This window comes from Glycine soja, chromosome 7 (genome assembly GCF_004193775.1).
Source record: "Glycine soja cultivar W05 chromosome 7, ASM419377v2, whole genome shotgun sequence".
In the NCBI taxonomy this organism is placed as follows: Eukaryota; Viridiplantae; Streptophyta; class Magnoliopsida; order Fabales; family Fabaceae; genus Glycine; species Glycine soja.
Genome location: NC_041008.1, coordinates 5,067,722 through 5,094,607, shown reverse-complemented (window position 1 = coordinate 5,094,607; position 26,886 = coordinate 5,067,722). Strand labels below are relative to the sequence as shown.

General features: G+C 35.2%; 3 protein-coding genes across 6 annotated transcripts; 2 read left to right on the top strand and 1 right to left on the bottom strand.

Moving 5' to 3' along the window:
- Positions 1-482: 482 nt before the first annotated feature.
- On the top strand, positions 483-4,354 carry LOC114419350 (phospholipase A1 PLIP1, chloroplastic-like). Its single transcript, XM_028385008.1, has 5 exons — positions 483-1,286; positions 1,677-2,189; positions 2,817-2,876; positions 2,999-3,415; positions 3,784-4,354. The coding sequence occupies exons 1-5, from the start codon at positions 636-638 to the stop codon at positions 4,129-4,131; spliced, it is 1,989 nt and encodes a 662-aa protein (XP_028240809.1). The 5' UTR covers positions 483-635; the 3' UTR covers positions 4,132-4,354.
- Positions 4,355-8,464: 4,110 nt separating this feature from the next.
- On the top strand, positions 8,465-17,119 carry LOC114418320. Of its 4 annotated transcripts, none has more exons than XM_028383610.1 (9): positions 8,466-9,479; positions 9,934-10,122; positions 11,128-11,220; positions 11,376-11,558; positions 11,639-11,741; positions 11,841-12,026; positions 12,656-15,057; positions 15,233-15,819; positions 16,566-17,119. In XM_028383610.1, exons 1-9 carry the CDS (start codon positions 9,246-9,248, stop codon positions 16,588-16,590), a joined length of 4,002 nt encoding a protein of 1,333 aa, XP_028239411.1. In that variant the 5' UTR covers positions 8,466-9,245; the 3' UTR covers positions 16,591-17,119. The 4 variants fall into 4 exon arrangements, 3 of the variants coding, with proteins under 3 accessions (XP_028239411.1, XP_028239410.1, XP_028239412.1); XM_028383609.1 differs by having other exon boundaries at positions 15,230-15,819; XM_028383611.1 differs by having other exon boundaries at positions 15,230-15,819; positions 16,544-17,119.
- A 2,471-nt stretch (positions 17,120-19,590) lies between these two features.
- On the bottom strand, positions 19,591-25,801 carry LOC114418319 (DEAD-box ATP-dependent RNA helicase 31-like). The gene is made up of 10 exons (XM_028383608.1): positions 25,001-25,801; positions 23,785-23,891; positions 23,373-23,428; positions 22,642-22,866; positions 21,890-22,096; positions 21,693-21,779; positions 21,453-21,548; positions 21,022-21,237; positions 20,519-20,704; positions 19,591-20,009 (listed from the first exon to the last, which is right to left on the bottom strand). Exons 1-10 carry the CDS (start codon positions 25,702-25,704, stop codon positions 19,782-19,784), a joined length of 2,112 nt encoding a protein of 703 aa, XP_028239409.1. The 5' UTR covers positions 25,705-25,801; the 3' UTR covers positions 19,591-19,781.
- Positions 25,802-26,886: the final 1,085 nt, after the last annotated feature.

The window sequence follows — 26,886 nt, the reverse complement described above, 5'->3', positions numbered from 1 at the left end:
ATAAAAAGTAGTCTTTTGTTTAAGTCCTAAGTATCAAGTAAATGTTAAATAATTATATGAAAAACTTTGACGATCATAATGATTCTACTTAGTTTGAATAGAATTATCTCATGTGAAGAATATATGTGTTCCCTACAAAAAAGGAAGTGTGTTAGAGAAGAAAATGTGTTATGGAGAAATTTTCAAAGAGTATGTATATATGTCAGAATGTCACACTCTTGAAGTCACTCAATGTCTATTGGATCAAAGTTAGTTAATGCCCCACGCAATGGTTTTAATCGTCGTTGTTTTTCTCTAAACGTGGTCCCGAATGAAACCATGTCTTGGCTTTGGCATTGACACACACACAAACAACAAAGGGTGTTTTTTTTGTCCATACTTTGATGTAGGAGTTACTTGCTTTAATAGGTAAACTAATTTAACTACGAAATGTTTGAAACATCTTTAAGTAGGTTCTCGTTGAAAACAGGAAACGATTCTAATACGTTTTCTTGCAAAATCAATATCAACACATTAAACTATAGTCTCAAGAACCAAACTTAAAAAAACATCAAAGCTTAGAGCTATGATGATCCATGTGTTACAAAGACAAGTGCAGTGAAGAATCTTGCATACTTACATAGAAGTTACAAGTCATGGCCTATTCTGCAGTTTCAGTTCCCATCTCTATAACTTCGTCTGCAACAATGGACATCACAAAAGAGAATAAATTTCTTCTCCATTCACTCTCCAACAAAGGCTTATTATGCAAACATTCAACAAATAACTGCATCCAAGCCACATCAATGCAACCAAAGCATAAAAGCAGGAACTCCATAATAGTATTTCCACTTCAACTTTCAGTTTCCATTCTTCCAAATCCACTTCGCTCCTTCTTATTTGACACAGAAACGAGGAGGGAAATGAACATGGGGCAGAAGGGTATCAATAATATTAAGGAAAACATGGTGGAAAGCAGTGAAGAAGTGATGATAAATAGAGCTCGCTGGGTTCAGAGATTAACGGGAATTAAGAGATACTGGAGAAGAAAAGTACCTAAAGAGAGCATGGAAACAGATATAATATGCAAACACAACACGAATAGTGAGTGTGATTGTGATGAAGATGACAGTGTTTGTGTGGCAGGTTATGAAGAAGGAGATGAAAAAGAGGAAAATGGACAAGAAGTGGCATGTGATCGTGACTCATTCTCAAAGTTTCTGGTCCCGGTTCCTTCGCTTGATACCAAACTATTCTCTAAGCTGGCTTTCCTGTGCAGCATGGCTTATGTCATACCACAAATCAAGGTATGCAGAGAATGGTAGGATATTTTATCAACTATTTGTCAATGTTTGTAGATTTAAGGGGCGTTTGATTTCTATTTTCAATAGCTGGTTTTAGTTTTTAAAATGCAACTAAATAAGGTCACTCATATAGCTGCAAGAGGGCAGTACAAGGCACAAAATAGAGTGTATAATTGAAGGAGAAGTTGAACAAGATGAGAGAACATTTATCAGTTGTTTCTGTTTTTTGGTTTTTAAAACACTTGTCTGGGAAACAATTTTCAAAACTTAATATATTTTGGTTGAGAATTTGATTGTTGAGTAGTGTGGAGTTTTCAAAACAATATTTCTCCATATATATAGATGATCTAAAAAAGAGACACACAAAAGTAACCCCTGCCAGATAATTTGTAGGCTAAGGACTTGGGGAGAAACTATGGTCTTGAATTCGTAACATCATCTTTGGAAAAGAAAGGTGATGTGACTAAGATAAAAGCAAAACTTGATCAGGACTCCATTTGTGTGCCTATGGATGCCTCAGACTCAGCAGCCTCTCAAGATGGTTCAGAGAAAGAGAAAGGTGGTGATAATGAACAGAAGCATCAAATCAAGCTTGCCTATGATATTACTGCCTCAGCTGCTTCTTATGTCCAATCACGCACTAAGGACCTTCTGTCTCTTGCTTCGAAGTCAAAGAAGCATAGTGGCAATGGGGATTTCAGTGGAAGAGAAGACTCTCCATATGAGGAGGCTGATGAAACACCACCGGTTTACAAGTCAAGGTATGGAGTTAATGCTGCAGCATTAACAATGACTGTTGTGGCTGCAGCAGGAACAGCAGTGGACCTTCAGTCACTTCGTTCATCATCTTGTGAATGGTTTGTTTGTGATGATCCCGACACACACACTCGATGCTTTGCCATTCAGGTAAAACTACCCTACACAATGTCACGAACCAACAATCTTAAAATTAGCTTTTAGATGAAGAAGATGCATGAATGGTTTTATGTTATACCTCTAAGTTATAGAGGCTTTGATACCATGACTTGAACCAATGATCAAGGTTTTAAATTGAAATCGCAATTTAGTCTCATTCTTTGATATTGTGGGAAATTGCGGACAAATGTTGCCAATACAGCCACAATTGCGGTTGCAAACACCCCAAAACCTTGATGTTGCAGCCAAAAGTTCTTTAAAACCTCGCTAACAATCTCAAAAACTTGAGTTGTTAGGTGTAGACACATTAATGGTTTTATATTTCACCTCTAACATGAAGTTCCATCAAACTGCACACGTAAACACATTCACTTTAGGTGTTTGCTGAATCCTAGCATATCTATAAGGTTTGAATTGCAATTTGTTTTATATGTTATTAGAGATATGATCGGTTAGGAGTTAATTAGTAGAGAATTACTAGTTTGTTGCCTATATAAAGGCCCTATGTAATCCCTTTGTACTCAACCCTTTCTCATTATCAATACAATCCATTTTCAGTTTATCACACTTTTTCCAATTCTCTTAGGCCTGAACCATGTTTACTAACATATGTTGCAGGGATCATATTCCGTGGCATCTTGGAAAGCAAACCTCTACTTTGAGCCTACTACATTTGAGGTAAGAATCATTCTTATGTTAAGGAGAGACCTTCATTCATTGTGTACATTCAAGTTTCAAATGTTAATAACTTGATTTAGTAAGAAAATTACCAAAAGTCCTCTATATCTATTCTTTTATAGGGCACGGATGTACTTGTTCACAGGGGAATATATGAAGCTGCCAAGGGAATATATGAGCAATTCATGCCAGAAATAATGGACCATTTGAAGAAATATGGGGATAGTGCTAAGCTCCAATTCACTGGCCATTCCCTAGGGGGTAGTCTCTCAATTTTGGTCTATTTGATGCTACTGACTAGGAAGGTTGTCAGTCCCTCAACTCTTCTGCCAGTAGTGACTTTTGGTTCTCCATTTGTGTTATGTGGAGGCCAAAAATTACTCAATGAGCTTGGCCTGGATGAGAGCTACATTCAATGTGTAATAATGCATAGAGATATTGTTCCCAGGATCTTCTCATGCAGTTTTCCTAACCATGTTATAACTGTCCTTAAGCGCTTAAATGGGTCATTTGTGTCACATCCTTGTCTTGTAAAAAATGTAAGCATCATTAGTCTGTCAATTCTTCTATATCTCTCATGACAAACTTGCATTCATGTCATTTTCCTGGCAAGGTTCATAATGCATATTTGCATGCCCTTAGGGTAGAACTTGAGCTTGATTGTGGAACAAAAACTAGAAACTCATAGTAAATCAACAGTGTAAATGAAGTACAACTGTTAGATTTTCTTAAGAACATACACTGATATGGTAAAAAGATTGCATTGCCGTATAATTTTTAAGATAATTATCATAAAAATTAACAAACTTATTATACATAATAATTTGTTATTAGATGACAATATAAATTCTATTTACATGATCAGTGCATTGACTATTTTCTCTTTTCTTAATTATTTGTTTTGCAGAAGCTATTGTACTCACCATTGGGTAAAATATTCATTCTCCAACCAGATGAGAAAACATCTCCTCCACATCCTTTACTCCCATTAGGAAGTGGCTTTTATGCTGTAGACAGTAGCAGATGTGGATGCTCTCCAAATGTTCTCAGAGCCTTCTTCAATCAACCACACCCTATTGAAACACTAAGCAATCCAAAAGCATATGGCTCAGATGGCACAGTTTTAAGAGACCATGATTGTAACAACTATCTAAAAGCAGTCAATGGAGTTTTTGGACAACATTCAAAGATTGTTGTCAGGACAGGGAGATCAAAGCAGCCACGAAAAACATTTAAGAAAAAGATGAGAAAATAACGTTGTGGTCAACTTTTTATTTTCATGATAGAAAAAATGTAAAAATCCCTTTTATTCATAAGAAAAGAAAAGGGTAAAAATCAGTTTGGAAGTCCATTTATGTCTAGGAAATTATAGAAACTTAATTTCGCATCATAGTAGTACAGTTCACGTGCCTTCAGTGAATTGCGCAAACTTAATAATTTTTCAGTATTTATTTTTCTCTTTTGTAAAAGAAATCAAAAGATGAAATTTTTAACTTTGAAATGAAATAAATGAATAAAAGAAAGTAAGTAGTTATTTGCTTGACCTAAATATATCGACTCTGGTGTATTTCTTGATGCAATGAAAAGGTTAAAGTCATGCTATTCTATGAAATTTTTTATGAATTGATTGATTTAATAATAAAAATATAATTAAAAATAAAATGATTTTGTTTTAAAACACCCGTTCTGATTAAAAATGCAAATTTTGAATCACCTGATGCGGATTGAATCACAGAATTAACAAGTTAATATATCATAGTTAAATTATGGTATTTAATTAATTCACTATTTAAGCTGATACTTGTGGTGCATGATGCCATATGGAGCCACTAGCAAGACTGATACAAAGTTTGTGTCTATAGAGTTTCAAGTGCATTTAATGTATAGTAGGAATTGAATTTTTATTGGTAAGGTTTAAAAAATTTAAATACTTACTAGATGAAGCTTATTTATTTAAATGAATGTATTTAAAGTTATTTTTGTTTCAACTTTTAAGATAATTTATTTATTATATAGTTGGTGATAATAAATAGATAAGATAATTAGTGAAAAAGATACACATAAAGAAAGAGAATGTGTGAGAAAAGAAATTTTGAAATAAAGTTATTTTGATAAGAGAAAAGTTTTCTTGTATGGGAGTGTTATCATTTCTTGAAATGATTGCATAAAGTACTTGGATTTTTCATAGTAATACACTGTTTAGGATGAATTATAATCTTGGAATCATTTTTGTGATAGAAAAATATTTTTGAAATAATTACGTGTACTTAGGCAAGAGCATATTGTTTTGTTATTATTTGTGCTACTGTTACTTATTTATTTTTGTTGTGTTAGATGAGGACGTATTTGATACCTGCGAGATGCAAAGTATTGCGGAAATGAGTTGCAGAAAGCCTTAATCTTGGTATTATTACCTTGCTGTATTATTACTTACACATGTAGTTTTATTAATCATATATAAATGTTAATTACAGAAAAAAAATCATATTATTTGATCAATGACAAAAGGTATGTAGTTTTGTTCCATCCTACTTAATATTTGGTTCTGTAACCGTGATGATGGCTTTGGAACTATGATTTTGGCCTTTTGTTATGTAGTATTCTGATTTTTGGAGTTGCTATCGATGGTGGATTGTTCGTGTAATCCTATTATATATTTTATCACGTAAGGCTGCGCCATGACTAAATTTTTGTATTTGCAAGTCAGAGTTTCAAAAGAAAATCAAACATGAAAATTTGATTTTGGTTCGACTATCCAACTTTGGAAATCAAATGCAGGATATGAGTGTCTGGATCAATAAATATATAAGATTATTTTAGTTTAATATTTGATTCCAAATTTGAGTAATAGAAATGTTGTGGACAAAGCAATATCATGTATAGAGATTATGAGTCCTAAGATTAAATTTACTTCAAATTTTAATTTAATATACTTTCTTAATTTTTAAGAAATAAACTTTGATTTTATATGTTAAATATCATTCAAATTTTAAAGTGATTCTCAATTAAAGATTTAAATTAATTTATGTATATAAAATATCAACATGAAATTAAATTTTAATTAAATGTAATTTTATAATTATCATTTTAGTCAAAATATCTTTTTATATATATATCAATTATGAACTTACTCATTAAATTTAAATTTTATACTTATTTCAATAAAATGTTATCTTTTGGTTGCTTATGTAACAAACTATTAGTATATATATCTGACTTGTATGTCACTTATCATTCAATAAAATCATATCTTTCATTTCTTCTATATGTCAAACATTCTTATACTCAAACACAAAAACAAAAGTCATACATCCTCGTTGTGGGATGAATCTCCCTTTTTTTCCTTTCTCACCTTGTTTCCATTATTTCTCATTTGCATAATTTATTAATTATTTTCTTTTAAATAATCTTATAATCAAATTAATAATTAATTAATAGTAATACTAAAATAGAAGTTAATAGTTATAACGCGGGTTTGGTTGTAAAGTTACAATGTGAATTTTCATGTCTAGACTAATGCTCCAAGTGATAGTTTTCATGTATTTTTCAAACTGAACATGTACTAAAAATAGAAAGTATTAGTTATTGTAAATAAATAAATAAAAAATCTTTAGCCAATCTAATAGGGTGTTTGGTACCAAGTTTCATGTGTGATTTTTCACATTTTCAACGTGATTTTTAGAAGTTAATAGTTATAATGCATGTTTGGTTGTAGACATACAATGTGAATTTTATGTTTAGATTAATGTTCTATGGGGATAACTTTCATGTATTTTTTTAAAAAATGAATGTGTACTAAAATAGAAAGTATTAGTTATTGTAAATGAAAAACTCTTTAGTCAATTAATAGCGTGTTTGGTTCCACATTTCATGTGTTTTTTCATGTTTTGAATGTAATTTTCATAAGTTAGTAGTTACTATGTATTAAATGTGCAATGTAAATTTCTATGTCTAAGTTAATGTTTTGTGTGATAACTTTCTAGTATTTTTCAAAATGGACGTGTACTGAAATAGAAAATATTAGTTATTGTAAATGAATAACTCTTTAGTCAATCCAATATCATGTTGATTCCATGTTTCATATGTGATTTTTCACTTTTTAGAGGTTAATAGTTATAATGCGTGTTTGGTTGTAAATACATAATATAAAATTTCTACGTCTAGGTTAACGCTCCATATGATAACTTTCATGTATTTTCCAAAATGGATGTGATCTGAGGCATCATGGCGTGTTTCTGAACATGCTAATAGTTTTCACATCTCAAACACGATTCTTTCATTCTCAACGATTCTCCGAACATGCTATAATTTAATATTACCAAAATCATCTCCCATGAACTAAGAATAAATTTTGGGTTCATAAAAAAAAGAGTATAATCTTGTAATTTTAAACTAGCCCACAAAGTGCAGCCCAACAACAAAATAGGAGTCCACATTTCGTATTTTCTTCTTGCACCCGTAATTTTTCTTCTATATCCACCAGTGAGAGTGAAAACTAAAAAACAACCTTACGTATAACCTATATGGATGGACAATCCATAAGATCATTACGAATTGTCAATCCTCCAAGTCACAAAACCCCTAAGCACTTCATCATGGACCTCATGCATGCCACGCTGACTCCCTCTCCCTCCCTGGCATGGCGATGCTGCTGAGCGGGATGAGAGGGAGGGCAATGGCCATGAAGGATATAAGGGCGGAGAGTGCCAGAGGGTCCATCCCCACCTTGGAGGCGTTGAGGGCAAAGATGGCAGCAGTAAAGTACATGGGTGACATGAGGGGGAGGTGCTCTACGATGAGGTTGGAGCAAAGGGCGGCGGTGGTGGCGATGCTGCGGCGTGGCGAAGTTGGCATAGCGGTCCATGAGTTGCTGGCAAAGGTTTGTGCTATCCTTGAATGGCTGTGTGTGTTCATCTTCCATGTAATTTGAACGATTCGGAGAATTTTGTTCTACCGTTTGGTGTGTGGATGGAGAAGACAAGGCTATTAGGGATTCACAATCCATAGGAATTAGATTGCAAATCTTTATGTTTTAAAATATTTTAAAAATGAGTAATTTTGAAATATTTTTAAAAAATGTTGAGTGTAAAAGATTTTCTTCCCATTTGGAAAGAAAATCCCTCCACATTTCCTGAAAAGTTGGGCTGCGTTTTTTTCTAGAGTCTTGGTATGGTGATGATCTCACAACACACATTTTGTTTTTCAGGTGACAAAAACAATTTCCATTCCCTTTTTTTTTTATAAAAAGGAATGGTGCAAATTAATGAAGTTATGGAGTGAATATATTTTTTTAGAAAGCTGCATTCAAAAGAAGATACTCTAAAGTGTTATTATATTTTCACTTCTTTAGAAAAATCTGAAAACTTTAATGTGTTGTTTTCAATTTTAAATTTATTTTTAAAATTTAAATAAACATATTTTCAGTCTTACTTTTTATTTTCTTTTAAAAAAAATACTTAAATCAAACGCCTTTTGTTTATCTCACAAGATTTGTCCTTTTCTCTTCTTTGTCCTTTTTTTCCTTTGTCTATCTCACAAGATTCTATTATCACCCTCAGAGGCTCAGTTTATGCCAATAAATTGTTTTTGCATTACGAAAACCAAAACCAAAAAGAAACCCCCCCTTAAATGCACAAATTCACAACACAACACAATTCTCTCTCTCTCTCTCACGCCGAACCCCTTTTGTAGCCTACTTCTTCAATCCCTAATTTTTCATTTCATTTTTTCACACACAACCACCACCCCCTCTTTTTGCACCCTTTTCTCTATCTGCACCAAGACCCGTTTTGGATCGCACCCCAACTTCTCTCTCCCCTAATATTTGATGCCCACCATCTCCTCTCTACGCATTTCTCTGTTGATTCGCCTCCCACACTTCGACAGTGTGTTGGGATTCACCCTTTTCCATTAGGGTTTTAATAATCTGAACTCTTCTCTTGTAACAACCAAGCAGCACTTTTATTCTTTGATTCATTTTCATTTGGGTGTCTTGCAAAATCTGTTTTTTTTTAAAAAAAAAACTTTTGGGGATTCGTTTTCTTCTTGCTGGGCTTCTCTGAAATTGTGCCTTTTCCAATCTCTGTTTGTTATTTTTGGGTAATATCCAGAATTGGTTTAGTGGAATTTTACAGTTTTTGCTTATTTTTATTTTAGATTTTGGTTTGTTTGCTGTGCAAGGGGAACACACTTTCCCTTCAAAAGTTTGAGGGAGAATACTTAGATAATAGCTTCTGCTGCAAGCTTTTTTTGTGTTTGAATATTGGTTGTTGGGGTTATCTTATCTAGAAGGAGCTGTGGTGGTGTTTTGGTTTGGGTTTGGGTTTGGGTTGGTAGGTTTGGTTGGGGAGTGTTGAAACATAGGCTTGCATGGGAGAACATGAGGGGTGGGCACAGCCACCAAGTGGGCTATTGCCAAATGGCTTGTTGCCCAATGAAGCTGCCTCTGTGATACAGGTGCTTGACTCGGAGCGATGGTTGAAAGCTGAGCAAAGGACTGCAGAGCTGATTGCCTGCATTCAGCCTAATCCTCCCTCTGAGGAGCGCCGCAATGCGGTTGCCGACTATGTCCAACGGCTGATCATGAAATGCTTCCCTTGCCAGGTTGGTGTTTGTGGAGATTGTTGTATATCTGTTGCATAATAACTCATAATTAGTAGGGAGTCATGCATTGTTTTAGCTATAACTATGCTGTGATATTTTAACTGTTGAAGGTTGTCGTGACCAATTATGACATCATTATTGCATGATGGAAGTATTTGCAAGTCTTTAAACTGAGTGATGCTAGATCAGAAATCCCAGTTTGTAGTTAGAAGGTGCACACATGATGCGTTTGTAGTGGGAAATATCAAATTGTGGTATTGGTAGTGAAATTATATTATCCCTCGTAGTGAATAATCCTGCATCATGCCATTGTAAATTTTAATGCAGTGATTGTTGGGTATTGGATAGCATATGGCTTTGTATGTTTCATCCAGAAGAGCATCAGTAATATTCTTGATTTTAACTTGCAGTTGTACTTACACATTATTATACAAATTATTGTCTACAATTACAGGTGTTCACCTTTGGGTCAGTTCCCCTCAAAACTTATTTGCCTGATGGAGATATTGACTTAACCGCATTCAGTAAGAATCAAAATCTGAAGGATTCATGGGCACATCAAGTTCGTGACATGCTAGAGAATGAGGAGAAGAATGAGAATGCAGAGTTTCACGTCAAGGAGGTTCAGTACATCCAGGCTGAAGTAGGTTCTCTAATAACAGAGTCTTTAAAATTGTTAAGCTCTGACTATAACTCTGTGCTTATAATGTTGATTAATCATCTAGTTTGTAAATATTATTAGTTGCTTTCTCAATTTGGTTGTGATCTTTGTATCGTGCTTAAGTTTGGATTTTTCTGAGATTTATTTTGAAGTCTTGTGCTACTCTGGGTTCATATTCACTGAGGAAAAAACCTGTGTTAACCTGCATATATTTGAATATATCCACCTACTAATACACATCACTAGAGCACTAGTTATGTGATTGTGAAAGGGATTTTTTAAGTGGTTGTGAGATTTGTTACAGAAACTTGCGGTCATAGGGCACTAGACCTGGTTATGGTTATGTATATGAAAATGATAGATTATGCATGTTAACTGATGTGCAATGTGAATTTTTATATCGTAGTTATTAATGCTCCATGTGATAGCTTTCATGTATTTTTAAAAATGGACATGTACTAAAATAGAAAGTATTGGTTATTGTAACTGATGCTATGATAGCTATAAATACAAGGTTTAAGGCATATTGCTCTAATGAATCATTGCTTTATTATAAGAATAGAGGGAGTTGATGTTAACCATTACCAAGTCATATGACTTTCTTTTAAGTGGTTTTGTGAGATTGTTTGGGAGCTTAAGAGTTAAGATCATATTATGCCTGATTTATGTATAAGGGACACTTGGATAGATTATATATTACAATGAAGTGGTTGTGGAACATGTAACTTATGTTGAGAAACACATTTTTGTGCTATTAATTGCTGGATTCTTTTTTACACTTTAAATATGTTGGTATGGTTAGGCATTTTTAAATACTTCAAAGTTAAAATTCAAAATGATAACGTACTAGCAATTTGTTTCTAATGTTGTCATTTTTGGTAATTGTCTAGCTTGGTAAGATTTTTGAAGAAAGATTATTTTTTTTGTGGGCCTTCTATTGGGATTGTAGAGGGTATTATTTTACATTGTTTCCCTTCATATTTGCAGGTGAAAATTATAAAGTGTCTTGTTGAGAATATTGTAGTAGACATTTCATTTAACCAGCTTGGAGGGTTGTGCACCCTTTGTTTTCTTGAGGAGGTAATTTGGTGCATCCCAGAAGCCTCACATATATATCATTTGAAAATGTGACATTGATACTATTTTTTCTTGAATTTACAAGAATTTGAGTTTGTTTCTGTAAGTTGATACTATTTTTTTCTTGGATTTACAAGAATTTGAGTTTGTTGCTGTAGGTTGATAATCTGATTAACCAAAATCATTTATTCAAGCGTAGCATTATCCTGATAAAAGCTTGGTGTTACTATGAGAGCCGTATACTTGGTGCCCACCATGGACTTATCTCAACTTATGCCTTAGAAACCTTGGTTCTTTACATTTTTCATGTTTTCAACAATTCTTTTGCTGGACCACTAGAGGTAGCAAAAATTACACGGCTTTCTTTTATTTTAGTCTTTTTGATGATTGATTTGACATGGTATTGTCTTTCCTTATGTAGGTATTGTACCGATTTTTGGAGTTTTTTAGTAAGTTTGACTGGGAAAATTTCTGTGTAAGTCTATGGGGTCCAGTACCTATTAGTTCACTCCCAGATGTGACAGGTAGTTACATTCTAATTAAGGATCCCTTTGTCTATATTGGTTTGGGTCTGTGTTGTGTGTTGATTGTGTTTCGTCTTCTTTCCCTAACATTATCCACAGCTGAACCTCCTAGAAAAGATGGTGGAGATTTACTGCTCAGCAAGTTATTTCTCGATGCCTGCAGCTCAGTTTATGCTGTTTTCCCTGGTGGCCAAGAAAATCAGGGGCAACCCTTTGTTTCCAAGCATTTCAATGTTATTGATCCTTTGCGTGTCAACAATAACCTTGGCCGTAGTGTCAGCAAAGGTGTGTTGGTCTCTAAACATTTGGATTTGGCTCATTTTATATGTCTGTGTTACTATTTTTCCGATTATAATTTGGACCTAGTTCATTTTGTATGGATCTGTTCCTGCTGCTAGTTTTTAATGCAACAATATATTCAATATGAACTTTATAAAGTTGGAAGAATTTAGACACATGGGACAATGGACTATGGTTGCCATCTATGGATAAACATGAATGTATTTCCTGGTGTAGTGTACTCATGTATGTCTCATAATGTTATGATAACCATCGATGTTTCTCTACATGACTGTGGTAATTTACTTTCAACTATACGCCTTTGGAGTCACTGTCATGGGTTCTTTATTCCCATAGATGGTTAGAAAATCTGGACATGATATACAGAAGATTGGTGCTGTATTTGTTTGTAGCTTCTAATAATTGTTTTACACATTTTGGATTTTAGAATTGAACAAAAAGGAACCTTCAGCATGTTTATCTGGTCATAACCAACAATGGGAGTATGCCATTTTTTATGCATTCTGTGGAAGTTAAACTGTATTTATTTGTTTGTTATTAGTCTCCTTAACTATTTGTTTTTTAATACATTTGTCTTGTTTGCTAACTTTGCATATATGATACATGCAAACCAGGTAATTTCTTTAGGATACGCAGTGCCTTTGCATTTGGGGCAAAAAAGCTGGCTAGATTACTTGATTGCCCAGAGGAGGAATTGTTTTCTGAGGTCAATCAGTTCTTTTTTAACACTTGGGAGAGACATGGAAGTGGGGAAAGGCCTGATGTTCCAAGCATCGATTTACGGCATTTGAGTTTATCCAGTCATGACCAATTACAGAGGTCTGAGAATCTCCGGAACAATAACCATAAAATTGATTATGCCTCAAATCATGAATCTAATGAAGAGGAACATGTTTCACAAAGTGGTCTATCTCAGTATAGTAATTTCGCATCAGAAAAGACAGCTAGAAGTGTTGTTTCTACTGTTTTGCATTCTCAGAATCAAAATAATTCACGGACCTTTGATGAAGTCCTGAGGGAAACTAATTCTAATACAGGTTCTCATGTCAATAAAGGTCAGAGAAATGTTAAAGCCAATAACCTAGTGAGTGATGTTCAGGGAAGGTTTCTATTTGCCAGGACACGTTCTAGCCCTGAGCTGACTGACTCATATGGTGATGTTTCAACCCAAGGAAGGAGTACAAAAGCAACAGAAAGTAGTAAAGGCCAGAGTTCCGTTGCAAAGTTGGAGAATAGTCGTAGGAAGAATGTTGAACCTGATGTAGCTGTAAGAATTGATGAGTCATCTGCTAGGCACATCTCATCTCGTCAAGTTCTTGAAAGTGCTGCTGATTCAAACTGTAATCACGATGAATCAAGCTCAGGTGTCATGGGTGAAGAGTTTGCATCTGTTGTGGGTGCAGGTGGAATGCAGATGATGCATCAGGAGGAGCAGGACCTTTTGAACATGATGGCATCTCCCACAGCTCAGGGTTTCAGTGGTCAGACTCATGTTCCAATGAATATTGCACCAGGTCACCTACCATTTCACTTTCCACCTTCCATTCTTGCATCGATGGGATATGCTCAGAGAAATATGGGTAACATTCCCTTTATTGAGGCTCCTTGGGGTACAAATATGCAATTTTCTCAAGGTTTCATCCCACCATTGACTCCATATTTCCCTGGCATAGGAGTGACTTCAAATCCTCAAGATTTACTTGAAACTAACAATGAGAATTTCAGTTCTGTTGAGATGAACGTAGCAGAAGCAGATTATGAGTACTGGCATGAACAGGAAAGGGGTTCTGCTAGTGAGGTTGAAGTTGATAATGGAAATTTTGAAATGCTTCCAGAGGATAGACAACAGTCTACTTCAGGTAGTTATAATAACTCTGCCCCATTGTCTCGGGTAGGAAGCTCCAACAGCAACAGTTCTGCCAGAGTTCAGCAGAAGTTTACCAAAGAAAACCGAGGTTCAACAAGAGAAGAGCATGTTGACAATTTTCATTATCAAGATGGCCGACGAAACGAGGTTTATTTTGATGATAGAACAGCAAATTCTGAATTGTCCAGTGCACCTCCTTTGAGCTCCTTCAGGAGTAGGACCTCTTCTGAAAGCTCTTGGGATGGATCATCAGCCAAATCCTCAAAATCAACTAGGGAGAGAAGGGGGAGGAAAAATACTAACTCAATGGCATCTCCTGTTTATGCAAAGGGTAAGAATGTTTCAGAAATTTCATCTAATCGATTAGATGATGAAAATAGAGAGTGGACTCCTTTGTCGACCATGGCATCTAACATACCAGAAAGAAGCAATTGGCCCACATCTGGTACTTCCATGCATGTTCCAAGGAATCAAATATCTGGTTTTGAAACTGCCCAGACAAGTGGATCAGATTCTCCATTACCCATAGCTCCGGTGCTTTTAGGTCCTGGTTCTCGCCAAAGAGAGAATTCTGGGGTTGTTCCATTTACATTTTATCCTACTGGGCCACCTGTTCCCTTTGTTACAATGCTTCCTTTATATAATTTTCCAACTGAGTCTTCTGACACTTCAACAAGCAACTTCAATTTGGAAGAAGGGGCAGATAACAGTGATTCAAGTCAGAATTTTGATTCATCTGAGGGATATGAACACCCTGAGGTGTCAAGCCCTTCCAATTCTATGACAAGGGTGGCTATTGAGTCATCAGAGCACAGGCCTGACATTCTTAATAGTGACTTTGTTAGCCACTGGCAAAATTTGCAATATGGCCGATTTTGTCAAAACTCACGTCATCCGCCTTCAATGACATATCCCTCACCTGTTATGGTGCCTCCTGTTTATTTGCAGGGTCGATATCCTTGGGATGGCCCTGGAAGACCTATTTCTGGTAACATGAATATTTTCAGTCAGCTTATGAGCTACGGGCCACGCCTGGTTCCTGTTGCTCCTCTCCAATCGGTTTCTAATAGACCTGCCAGTATTTACCAACGTTATGTAGATGATATGCCTCGATATCGAAGTGGGACTGGAACTTACCTGCCAAATCCGGTATGATAAATTCTAAGGAACTTTGTACTTTTTCTGCAGTTTTGTTTTTCTTTCTGAAGTGTGCATACCAAAATAAGTAAGTGTTTCCATTTCAAATTCAATAGTCAACCTACTTTTTCATTTTGCTGTTTTCTTTGTACTATCTTTTACCTACCTTTTCAATTTATTTCAGAAGGTTTCTGCTCGGGATCGGCACTCCACTAATACCAGAAGGGGAAATTACAATTATGATAGAAGTGACCATCATGGTGATAGAGAAGGAAATTGGAATACAAACTCAAAATTGCGAGGAACTGGACGCGGCCATAATCGCAACCAAACAGAGAAGCCCAACTCAAAGATGGAGCGGTCGGCTACCAGTGAGAGCCGTGCCGAGAGACCATGGGGTTCACATAGGCATGACACCTTCATTCCTCACCAGAATGGTCCAGTCCGCTCAAATTCCTCACAGAGTAATCCTTCCAATGTAGCTTATGGAATGTACCCTATGCCGGCCATGAACCCAAGTGGGGTCTCGTCAAATGGACCAACAATGCCATCTGTTGTAATGTTTTATCCTTATGATCATAATACTGGTTATGGTTCACCAGCAGAGCAGCTTGAGTTTGGGACTTTGGGATCAATGGGGTTCTCAGGTGTCAATGAACTGTCTCAGGCAAATGAGGGAAGCCAATCTAGTGGAGCACATGAAGATCAAAGGTTTCGCGGTGGTCACGGCCAACGATCTTCCCCTGATCAACCCTCCTCACCTCATGTCTCAAGGTAGTTGTTCTTAATCTACCACTTTTAATTGCCCCTTGATTCATGAAACAAGCATCTTATTTTGTTGACTTATACAATAAATTACCTTAAGGGTGCATTCGGCAGAAGGGATAATTTTTCATGCCCGAAGATCATGATTCCTAGGAATCATGAATCCCTAGAGTCATGATTCTTGGGAATGACTAAAATCTGTTTGGTTTGTCATAAATATTTTTTGGAATATTTATATATTCTTCTTAGGAATTAAAAATTTTCGTGTCTATTTTTTTATAGAACTTTCTCATGAACTTTAATTATTTACCACATTAAATGATATATAATAAGAGTAACATGATAAGTTTGATTCCTACTTCTACCCATGAGAACAGTTTTGTGGGAAACATAGCTAAAAAACATTCCCAAGAAACAATGTTTCTTGAGAATGTTACTTTTTAAATAATAAACCAATTTTAGATTTCTTGGAAACTAAAAACTTATTTTTTTTATCAAACACCTCCTAAAAGTCATCGCTAGCATGATTTCTAATTAGTTAACTGTGTAAAAACCCTTTACACTGTTGTAGTTATTGTAAAAGTTATAACTAAGCTACCATACATGACAATTTCTGATTTGCAGACAATGTAAAAATCCTTTACCCCATTGGTGCACAGATTTTAAACTCTCGTCAGTTGTCATTATTCACTTGGATTGTTTCATTATACCTTAATTTTATGATTTTCAACAGGGGTCCCTGATTCTATTGTCAGGTCAGTGGCCAGGAGCAATTTTTGAAAAAGGAGGATGTTCCTCCTTATTCGTTCTAGAACCGGGCATGGCAGGGCATGTCACTGGGGTACACTATCTGTCCATTTTCATGGCATTATTGCACTTTAAAAAGAAAGAATGTAGGTCCCTAGTTTGTTTGTGCCCAGGCTCTTGCATGTACACTTACAGGTGATTAACCAACTTTGGTTAAGTTTGTCCATCCAAGACACCCATGTTTGAGGATGAAAACAATGGGGACAAAGAGGATGCAGGACTCTCCTCCCAGTCTCTACCGAAAGAAAAGAAGGGATGGATGGCTTTTGGTGATTAGATTTTTATTAAAAGTTTAGACACATTTGTAACCCAACCAAAGTAGAAAACTGGCTTAGATTCAGAATTTAGAAAATTTACCATGTTATACATTTTTGTCAGCTTCTCTTTTAAACAATGTTGTAGTTGGGTACTTGTTTTAGAACATGCAGCAGATCGTTGTTGAAGTTTTGGACGTTGTTATAGCTTATTAGCAATAAAATTGTCACGAGATTATTAGATGTCATTTGCGTTTGTCTTCCTCAATCTATAAAACGACAAAATGGTTGAGTTATAACAAGAGCATCTTTCTCCAATTTTCATCTTCCAAGTAGAATATATGAGGAATTCGTTTTGGTCCAAGTGGTATTGAGATAAAAAAATTTGTAGGTTTTAGGTTTGAATTTTGTAGATAGAAAAGATATAGTTGGTGAGAGATCTTATCAAAAGTCATATAATTATTGGCATACTTGATGGATATATATATTCATTTTATTTAATTTATGTGATCAAGTAGAATGGAAAATTTTATCTTTATTTATTTATATTTTCTTCTATTAGATAATAACTTAAAAAAATTATCTCAGTTTTTGTACTTTCTCTTTTTCCTTTTTTTTCCTAAATCAAACATCCATGATTGTCAAATTGGTGGAGAGTTGCCACCAACCATTTTTGTATTCGTTTTGTGAATCGCACCTCATTTTTTTTCCATCCTTCTACTTTTCTTGTCTCCGAGACAGTAAGATACTCCAATTCCTACTTACTTTCTGTCTCCTATTTCCTTGTAACAAACAAAGCAAAGCTTCAGTATATCAAAGTAGTGGAAATAGCCTGCAAATCTCGAAAATATATGAAAGATATATGAACAAGCTATTGAAATAGATGTGAGAAGAGTTGGGTTTGACCAAGAAATCTTTAAGTTAAATTTGAAAACAAAAATTTAATTATAGTTTTAGGATTAAACTTGATAGTTCTTGAGTTATTCAAATTTAATACGCTAGTAGTATTAAACATTTTTTTTCAACCATATCGAACCTTATATTAATTGAATATTTAAGCTCTTTCAAGTTATAATTGTAACTTAATATAAATTTTTCATATACTGAAATAAGAAATAATGCAGTAATTTTTTAAAATAAAATGATTAATATACTAAATTTCAACATTGTCATTGTAATAATAATAATGATATAGCTAATTATTTATATATTTTAAGCTTTTTTTTGTCAAAATATCATAAATTGAAAATGCTTAACAGCATTTACAATATCAAATATTTTAAGCTTAAAACATGTTAATATGTCTATTAACTTAAACAAAAGAAGTAACCAATATAGTGTGACATGCTTATGCTTAGTAGATAATCTTGCCTCTTATGTGATCAAAGGTTCAATTCTTTTGTTGGAAAGTCAACCCCTTAAATGAAAAGAACATCTTGTATATGTGAATAGGTTTTTTTTTTTTGCCTTTGTAATATAAAAGAACATGTCTCAGTATTTTTTTTCAGAAAGGATAAAAAAATTGGCTTTAATTTCTTAATTTAAACTAGAAAGTTTACTGCTTCCTCAAGTTTAATGAGTTAACATCAAATCTTCGAATATATTAAGCTCTTAATCGTAACTTAATAATAAGAAAATTAGAGAAAATAGGCTATAAGTTAGTAGTATAAAATATTATCATGCATTGATAAGTTTATTGATTTTTACACTAATTATTTTAAAAGTTATACGAAAAATAATTTTTTATTAGTTGACCATGTAAAAAAATTTATAGAATACATAATCATTAAACTTTCTCCCCCCATATTTTGTCTACATATTTTTTAGTTTCCTATATTATATATATCATTTTTTTGAGGGAATCTTATTTGACATATTATTAAGTGCTAAATGTGAATCCCTCTTTAACACATATTTAAACCTTCATTCACTAACCATATTGTGGAGGACTTTTTTACTAAACCCAACCCATCATATCTATTTATCCTCATAATTGAATGAATCATATAAACGAATCAAGGTATTCATATATTTAATTATCCTTATAATCTATTGAATCAAGCACTAGAAGTCTCAAGCTCAATACTATAAACGAGACAAATTATAGGTCACTGTTAACAAATCAAGGTACGAACTGACGATTCAATTTACTGTCATTCCGAGCAACTATGGCGGTGGTCTTTCTGTCCAATTGCATTAATCTTTAAATAAGGAATTAAACAGCAATTTAAAAATAAATAAATTAAATCATCAAAGTGAATATTTCATTTTAGTTTGAACATGCAATTTGATCCCACTAACATCATATTTTAACTTTTAAGGCAATCTGACGTACAATGTTGATTTCAATCTGTAGTCTTTCAAAGCGAGATAGTTGTTGCAACATCATGAATTAAATAAGACTTAAAATATGTGGTTAGTCTCTCAAATTTTACTTTATTTTGGATTACTTGGTCTCTCAATTATGAAGTATGTCTTTTTTAGTCAAATTCATAAGATGATTTTTTTAGTCCCTCCTAACAAATTTTTTGCGGTCTAGATGCACAGTTTGTGATAGTTTTTGACAACAAGGACTAAAAAAACATTTTATAAATTTAAGAGAATAAAAAATATACATTTTAATTTGAGAAACTAAAAAAGACATACCCTCAAATTTGAGGGATTAAAAACATATTTAATCAAAATAACAAATTCATCCAGTATGAAGTTGGCTAGATGATGATATAATTAAATTAATCTGGAACTACAATTGCCAGGCAATGAGTTCGGTATAGCAGAAGATAAACAAAAAATGGATGTATATATAATTGAAAATTTGATGTCTCAAGTCTTACAATATAAGGCACCATTTTAACTAAAAAACAATACATATTTCACATGACCTGTCAGAAATTGAATTGAAAGAATAACCTATTTTGCACGTAAACCAGGGATATTCCTGAGGCCCATCTTGCCAAGGACTAGCTTAGGTATAGCTGGAGGGTTATCAAGCCCCATGCTTCGACTAAACTCGTTTGCAAGCTCCACTAGCCTGTACTTGTCACGCCCCACTTTTTTGTTGGAATTGTAGTAACCAAGCCATGCCTGATATGCTGCTTCTTTATTCTTCATCTCCACATTGGATAGGGCTTTTTCCACCTGTATACACCAAATGTTGGTATAACTCCAAATTGATTCGTCCATAAACTTGCCAAAGCATAAGATGAAAAAAAAAACACAAGTAAACCTACACTTTGGCCCGAGAGTGCACGTGCCTATCATTTTAATCTCTAAAAATTCAAAACCTTTACTTTAGTCTCTGAACTTATAAAATGTCATGTAGTCATTGTTGGACAACAAATCCCACATTGGTGGATTAAAAATAAGTTAAAAGGTATACAAGCAATAGGTCCATAAGCCCAAACAAGTCACTAATATACTCTCCCACACTGTTGGACAAGGGCTTGCACACCAATTCTATTAATCCTTTTTCAACAAAAGATTCATTTGTCCTTGTCAATGAAAAATATAGTAGAAAAGGACTAAAGTGAATAATACTTTGCAAAACCAGAGACTAAAAGTGAAGATTTTATAAAGTTAGAGAATAAAAGTCTAACATCAGGGTTTTATCTAAAAAAAAATGTCTCCATTGTATATCCAAGTAATACCTTTTTCTTGGTGTCAGGATCAACTGAAGGTACTACAGGAGCTTTCTCAATAGGCAAATCTTTTACGGTAGATAAAAAGAAGTCTTCCCAAGGAGCCAGCAGCAGTATGCCCTGCCCTTCTTTCCCTCTTCGCCCTGTTCTACCGAGTCTATGTATATACTGTTCTCTATCTGCTGGCAAACCAACCTGTCCATTTGACAAGTGGAGGAAACAAGAAACAAAATAATTACTTTTGATCAAATAATAGCCTATTTGTTTTAACTTTCTACCGAGTCGATGCAAACAGGTGTTTACTTCCAGCAAATGTATAATGTATTGAGCATTCTTTCAAATATTCATTGGTATTCATGCCAAAAGGTAAAACAAACAGAACATAAAATCCAAATAAACCATAGGATGCCAGCTAGCATGGTTTGCAAGGGCTGATAGGACATTTTGTGTATGTGCAGCACAAGATAGATGCCTTGCAAAAGTGTAATGATGCAATGTTCTGTATGTATTACCTGTATAACAAGAGTGACATCTGGATAATCAACTCCACGTGCAGATACATCTGAAGTAACCAGGATGAGACCCTTTGACTTCCGAAATTCCTCAGAGACTCTGGTTCTGTAACTCTGAGGCTTTCTTGAATGGATTTCTCTCACATTCAAGTTCAACTCACCAAGAAGTTCAGCAACAAGTCTAGTGACCATAGCAGTTGTGCAGAAAACAAGGACCTGATAAACCAATAGCTACATTACATATCTTCATAAAATATGTGAAATGTGATAGAAAAAGTAAAACCTTTTGTTGTCAAATCACAGTTTTAGAATTTAACAAGCAATAGACTAATCCAAAATATGATTTCCTTGTTTGTTAATCATGTTATGTGTCTTGAAGTGAAACAACAAAAAAAAGGTCAATACAGCTGGTTGCAGATTAGAAAGCATACCTTGTAATCAACATCATCTGCAATGTGGTCCTTCAGAAGAACATATAGTAAAGAGAAATGCTTGTCCAATGGGGCAACTAAATGCGTCTGGCAGACCTGAAATGATCCAAAGTCCCATGAATAAATATCACAAAAAGGCAGTATACGCTGGTACGTGCGAATGCATATTCATTACCTCACGTATGCATATACACATGAAAACACCTTGTTAGTTATTTAGCATGAATTATAAACAATTACCTGTGAATGTGTCTCCTCGGTTCCCTCTTGAACTGTATTGATAAATTCATGATCCCTTCTCAAAGCAATATGACATACTTGACGGACCTTTGCCACAATAATAACAAAATAAGTTTGGTACTTCTATCTTTTCTAAACAAGAAACATACAACCATACACTAAAAAAAGTAAAAGGAAAAAAAAGAAGACATACGTACCTCTTCTGGAACAGTGGCAGAAAACATAAGAGTTTGTCGTTGTTTAGGGACCGCAGCAATTATCTTCTCAATGTCTTTGCGAAATCCCATGTCTAGTAAATGATCAGCTTCATCAAGCACCAAGACCTTCACACCCATCAGCCTAGTTGCAAAACCAGCAGTATTCTCAGTATGATCTCTAAGCCTTCCAGGTGTGGCAACAAGGATCTGTACAGTATGCAAATTAACAATGTGTGTGAACAGAACATGTAGCTTAAGCAGAAGTCAATAATCAACCAACAAAGTCTGGAAAACTAGTAAGTAGTTAGCTATAAGAGAATAAGTATGCAAATAAATAAAAGATCAGAAGCCTTAAATCAAATTAAAATATCCAGATGCTATTAGTTTTAGGCTAACATCTTTAGAAAGGTGATCTTCATAATTTTTACTTTTTTTGGCTAAAATACTTTTACACCAACAAACATAAATTTGCTTCTCATTGTCTCTTGATGCTTAATAGAAATTAGTTAAGAAACTTAAGATGATAAAAATAAGTTCTAATCTAAGACGTTAAGTTGAAAAAGAAACAAAATAAACTTACAAATTTTTATGGCTGCAACATAAATGAATCATAATGTTCAGCATCTTTATACCAAGGCTGTTTAGTAGTGTAGGGATATTTTCATTTATTTGATTATCAGTCTTATGGAGGTGTACATTAACTAATAACTTCATAAAAATAAAACTTTGGTGGCAGTGAGAAAACAATTTACTTGGCAGGGGTTTGCTTGCATTCGTTTCTGCTCTAACGCAAGTCTTGTCCCTCCAATCACAACTTGAACACCAATGGTAGGATGATACTTCAGCAGTTTAGTGGCCTCTGCAGCAGCTTGGCTTGCAAGTTCTCGAGTTGGGCATATGACAAGAACAGCAATTGGTGGCCGCCTATGATCACGATCACTTGGAGGTGACTTTGCCACAACTTCAATTGATGGAAGCTGAATAAAAACACTTTAAAAGTAAGTAGAGTCAAAACTACTAATCATCTGTTACTAATGGTGCAATAAAACAATAAATCAGTTTCCAGCTCAATGATTTTCACTATTATGTTGAAGCTCAAGTAGACTTTTTGTCCCTTCTTTTCTTAAACATTCTTATTCTTAATCCATATTTTAAAATCTTTCAAAGTATTTGCTGATCAGCATAGAGCTTTGTTTAATACTCCGACTCCCACTGCATACTAGCTAAACAACAACAAAGATTAAGCAGAATATAGAAACAGAAATGCCCCATCGTCATGATAAAACATCAAACGCTGATTCTGAAGCCCAAGAAATTAAGCAGAGTGATCCAATCAAGTAGTTTGCTTATTTCAAAGGTAGCCTAAGTATCAACTGTACCTTACATTAATTGTCACCCATAAAGGAATATGAAGAAACATTTCAATAATAAAGAGGCTATTAACCACCAATTCAGTTTGGAAAACACAAATGAAGAGACTTACCAAAAAGGCTACTGTTTTTCCGGTGCCTGTCTTGGCCTTGGCAAGGACATCCTTACCTGAAAATATTAATTGGAATAAGAGTCACCATAATAAAAAACTCAAGACATATATGAGAACAATGTCAACCAAAGCTGGAATAAATTGCTTTCCTGTTTAATATTATCTATTAGGGATAGCCCAATATTTTGAATACCAATTCTTGGCATATAATAGCATCCAAAACTATAACCTCCACACAAAAAGGATACCAAAAAATGAGAAAAAAAAAAGGTGACCAGGTATGATGGAATCAGATGACATCTCTTGCAAACTGACAGAGCATAACCACACACACACAAAAAAAAAAAGACAGTCTTAAGATTGTTTTCCTCCGAATTGCTCCATCCTCCATGTCCAAGAAAAAAAGACTAACCTTTGAGAATTACTGGAAGAGTAGCCTCCTGAACAACCGTCATTTTCTCATATCCAGCATCCTTGACTCCTTTTAATGACAGTGGGGAGATTGAACATTGGTCAAATCTGCGGCAACACATCTCAAAAATCAGACATTCATAATACAATAGCAGCATAACATACTAAAGCATGGATAATACGATTCAAATATATTCAGAGTCATATATGGTAAACAAACAGCACAAATGTACAAGCAAAAGGCTCACCTTTCTCTCTATGTTAATAACATTCCTATCCTCCTCCGTAAATACAAGACAACTGGCTTTTAACATGAGCCCACCATGAGAGTATGCATAACCAATTTCCAAATTCATGCATGGAAAGCATGGAACAACAACAACTCAGTAAGTAAAGTTGGATGATCCCATCCATTGATCAAATAGATACGCAAAGAAGACAGTATCCATTCAATCTAAAAATAAACAGAAATGCACTGAACATATAAACACCCTCTCATTCCTTTCTTTCTGTTTGTTCCACTTTTCATTTTTTAAGGCTCACAACTCTGAGAAGTGGCAAAATGGGCTACATGGCCTTATGCGGGTTGCAGGCTCCAACAAGCCAAGGCAAAAAGCCAGGCTTCAATTTGGGCCTTCAAACTGAAGCCCGGGCCCAGTTAAAACCCAGTTTGCTGGTTTTGGGGACTAAGCCTGGAGCAGACCATGATTAGATCTAGATAAAAAGGCTGCCTTCATGATTTCTAATTGTGATTGTGGTCACGGTTGCGGTTTCATCGCAATCCTTCACATTGTGGGGAAAATGCGGCAGATGTGGCTGCAACTACAGTTGCTGTGAGTCAAAAAACCTTTACTGAATAAATAAAAAACCTTCTCATTGCGGCCACCTTCATAGTTTAAAATTGAGGTTGTGGTTTCGGTGTCCTTGCAAACCTTGACATTGCGGGGGGAAATATAGCTGATGCGGCCGCAATTGTGATCAAGGTGAATTTAAAACCATGGCCAAGTTTAATTCAGGCTTAACTCAAGCCCTACAGTTCGTCGGGGTTCCGTTTTGCCGCCTCTAGTCTACACTTCCCAAACAAGTACTACCCAGTACTGTAACTCCGTATCAGTTAGCCAAGTGTATGCAATAACCAACAGACTCAACACAATCACAAAGGCAAGGAAACTAAACCCAGTAACATAAGCGAAATATTTGTGATACAATGAACACACCTGGTTTCACTCAAATAAGAATCAGATCCTCCTCCAGGAGAAGAAGGTCTTGGAGTTGGTTCGGTGTTCCTCCGGTTCAAAACGTTTTGTTGACCAAACAAAGCGGTTCTACTCTTGTTCAATATCTCTTCCTCCTCACTCCCTTCACTCTCTTCGTCTTCATCTTCATCCTCATCCTCGCTAGGAAAGGCTCCAACGCCACCACCCTTCAACTTTCTTCCATTCATTACCTCGTTATCATCATCATCACTCCTCGGTTGAAACTTTCTCCTCGAACCGACACTCTGTCCCCCCTTCCTCAAATCCTCGCCCCTTCTCTTCCCCAACGCGGAAGCCCGGTTATTATTCCTCGGCGGCCGGAATTCGCGTTCCCTGTCATCGCGGCTGAACCGGCCAGAATCGGCAAACCGGTCTCTCCGACCGGTCCGCACTTCATTGCCCCGGCCAGACCGCATTTCATCGGGCCCGCCGGAGCGCAATTCGTCAACCCAGTTGCTGAGGTCGGCCTCGTCGTCGATGAGGCTCTTGGAGGGGCGGAGGGGAACCTTCTCCCGGGAGGAGAAGGCGCGAACCTTAAACGGTGAGGTTCGGAGGAACTTGGAGGAAGGGAAGAAGAAGGGTCTGGAGAGAAGGGGGAGAGTGCGGGGCTTCATGGGGAGGAGGGGATGGAGAAGACGTAGTTGGGAGAATAGCTTTGTAGGCATTGCAGCAACTGCAACTGCAAAGAAAACAGTTAGTGTCTGTTCACTTCGGAACTCAGACACAGGGTTTTGTGGAGGTAGTCAACATACCGAGCTATTAGGGTTTAAGAGTTAAAGATAAGATTTTTTTTTGTTTCTTTTTCGTTCATCCTTGATAAAAATTTGAAGAGTGTCTTGATAAAAAAAAAGTACTAAAAATCTAAAATATTTAATATTTTTAGTTATTAATGTATTTTTTAAATTTTAACAAAAAATATTTCTTGATACTGTAATTGTTTTTTTTTTATAGCAACATACTCATTATTTCCAAGAGGATTTAATGAGTAAATACAATGGTTTACTGGCCTTGATATACTGAACGAATATATAGAGGAGAGAAGGTTGTCCATTGCTGAGCAAAGTTGTTGCTAGGTTTGTTTAATCATGGTTGATCCCGATGTTGTGGTCAGTGGTAGTTGTGTAAAATGATTTTTGATTTTGGGAGGTTGAACAATAGCAAGGTTGTCGTCGAAAATCCTCTTCAATAGCAAGGTTGAACAATGATTGTTGGAAAGATCACTACTGCAAATAGTACACCCTAAGATTATGAATATCATATTAATATAAAAGGTCATTGCTGATGGTTCACGGTGGACCACCTATTAAGATAGTCCTCTGTTGCCTTTGTCATTTTTTGAGATATTAAAATATAAGGTAATTTCATAGAATAATTTATTGTGTTTGGTTTAGTGTGTCGCAAGCCATATCTGTGTAAAAATCCCGATAATTTTTATGAAATGACCCAAAAGCAACTAACCATAATAGCTTCAGGGGTGACACGCGTCCAATGCTATCAGATGCCAATCCAAACAAGCAATTAGTAAACTTTCATGCAAAGAGGTTGTTTCAATTTTTTGTTTAGACGAAGATTGGACATGTTATTGGATAGCAAGAATCTGAATCTTGTATTTGATAACTTACAAAAATCTTATTATACCATTACATCATATAAATTTATGGCTAAATGTCACATCTAGCATGACTAGCTAGAGAAAATTGCTTCGCTTTTCCGCGTCCAGTATGTGCATATTTGTTGGAGTCCTCATATTCAAACACCCACCACAATTCTCATTTTCCATAATGAGAATTCTCATGTTTCATCTTCATTCTATGACATTGAGAAAAGTTTGTTCTTTAATCTTTAAA

Excerpts from the sequence above, each read along its gene's own strand:
- LOC114419350 (XM_028385008.1), top strand. The coding sequence starts at position 636 with ATGGCCTATTCTGCAGTTTCAGTTCCCATCTCTATAACTTCGTCTGCA. Across the intron at positions 2,877-2,998 it reads TTGAGCCTACTACATTTGAG|GGCACGGATGTACTTGTTCA; the intron begins GTAAGAATCATT and ends ATTCTTTTATAG. Across the intron at positions 3,416-3,783 it reads ATCCTTGTCTTGTAAAAAAT|AAGCTATTGTACTCACCATT; the intron begins GTAAGCATCATT and ends TTTGTTTTGCAG.
- LOC114418320 (XM_028383609.1), top strand. The coding sequence starts at position 9,246 with ATGGGAGAACATGAGGGGTGGGCACAGCCACCAAGTGGGCTATTGCCA. Across the intron at positions 11,742-11,840 it reads TTCACTCCCAGATGTGACAG|CTGAACCTCCTAGAAAAGAT; the intron begins GTAGTTACATTC and ends CATTATCCACAG. Across the intron at positions 15,058-15,229 it reads GAACTTACCTGCCAAATCCG|AAGGTTTCTGCTCGGGATCG; the intron begins GTATGATAAATT and ends AATTTATTTCAG.
- LOC114418319 (XM_028383608.1), bottom strand. The coding sequence starts at position 25,704 with ATGCCTACAAAGCTATTCTCCCAACTACGTCTTCTCCATCCCCTCCTC. Across the intron at positions 21,780-21,889 it reads CTGCCACTGTTCCAGAAGAG|GTCCGTCAAGTATGTCATAT; the intron begins GTACGTATGTCT and ends ATTGTGGCAAAG. Across the intron at positions 21,238-21,452 it reads CAGATGATGTTGATTACAAG|GTCCTTGTTTTCTGCACAAC; the intron begins GTATGCTTTCTA and ends TTGGTTTATCAG.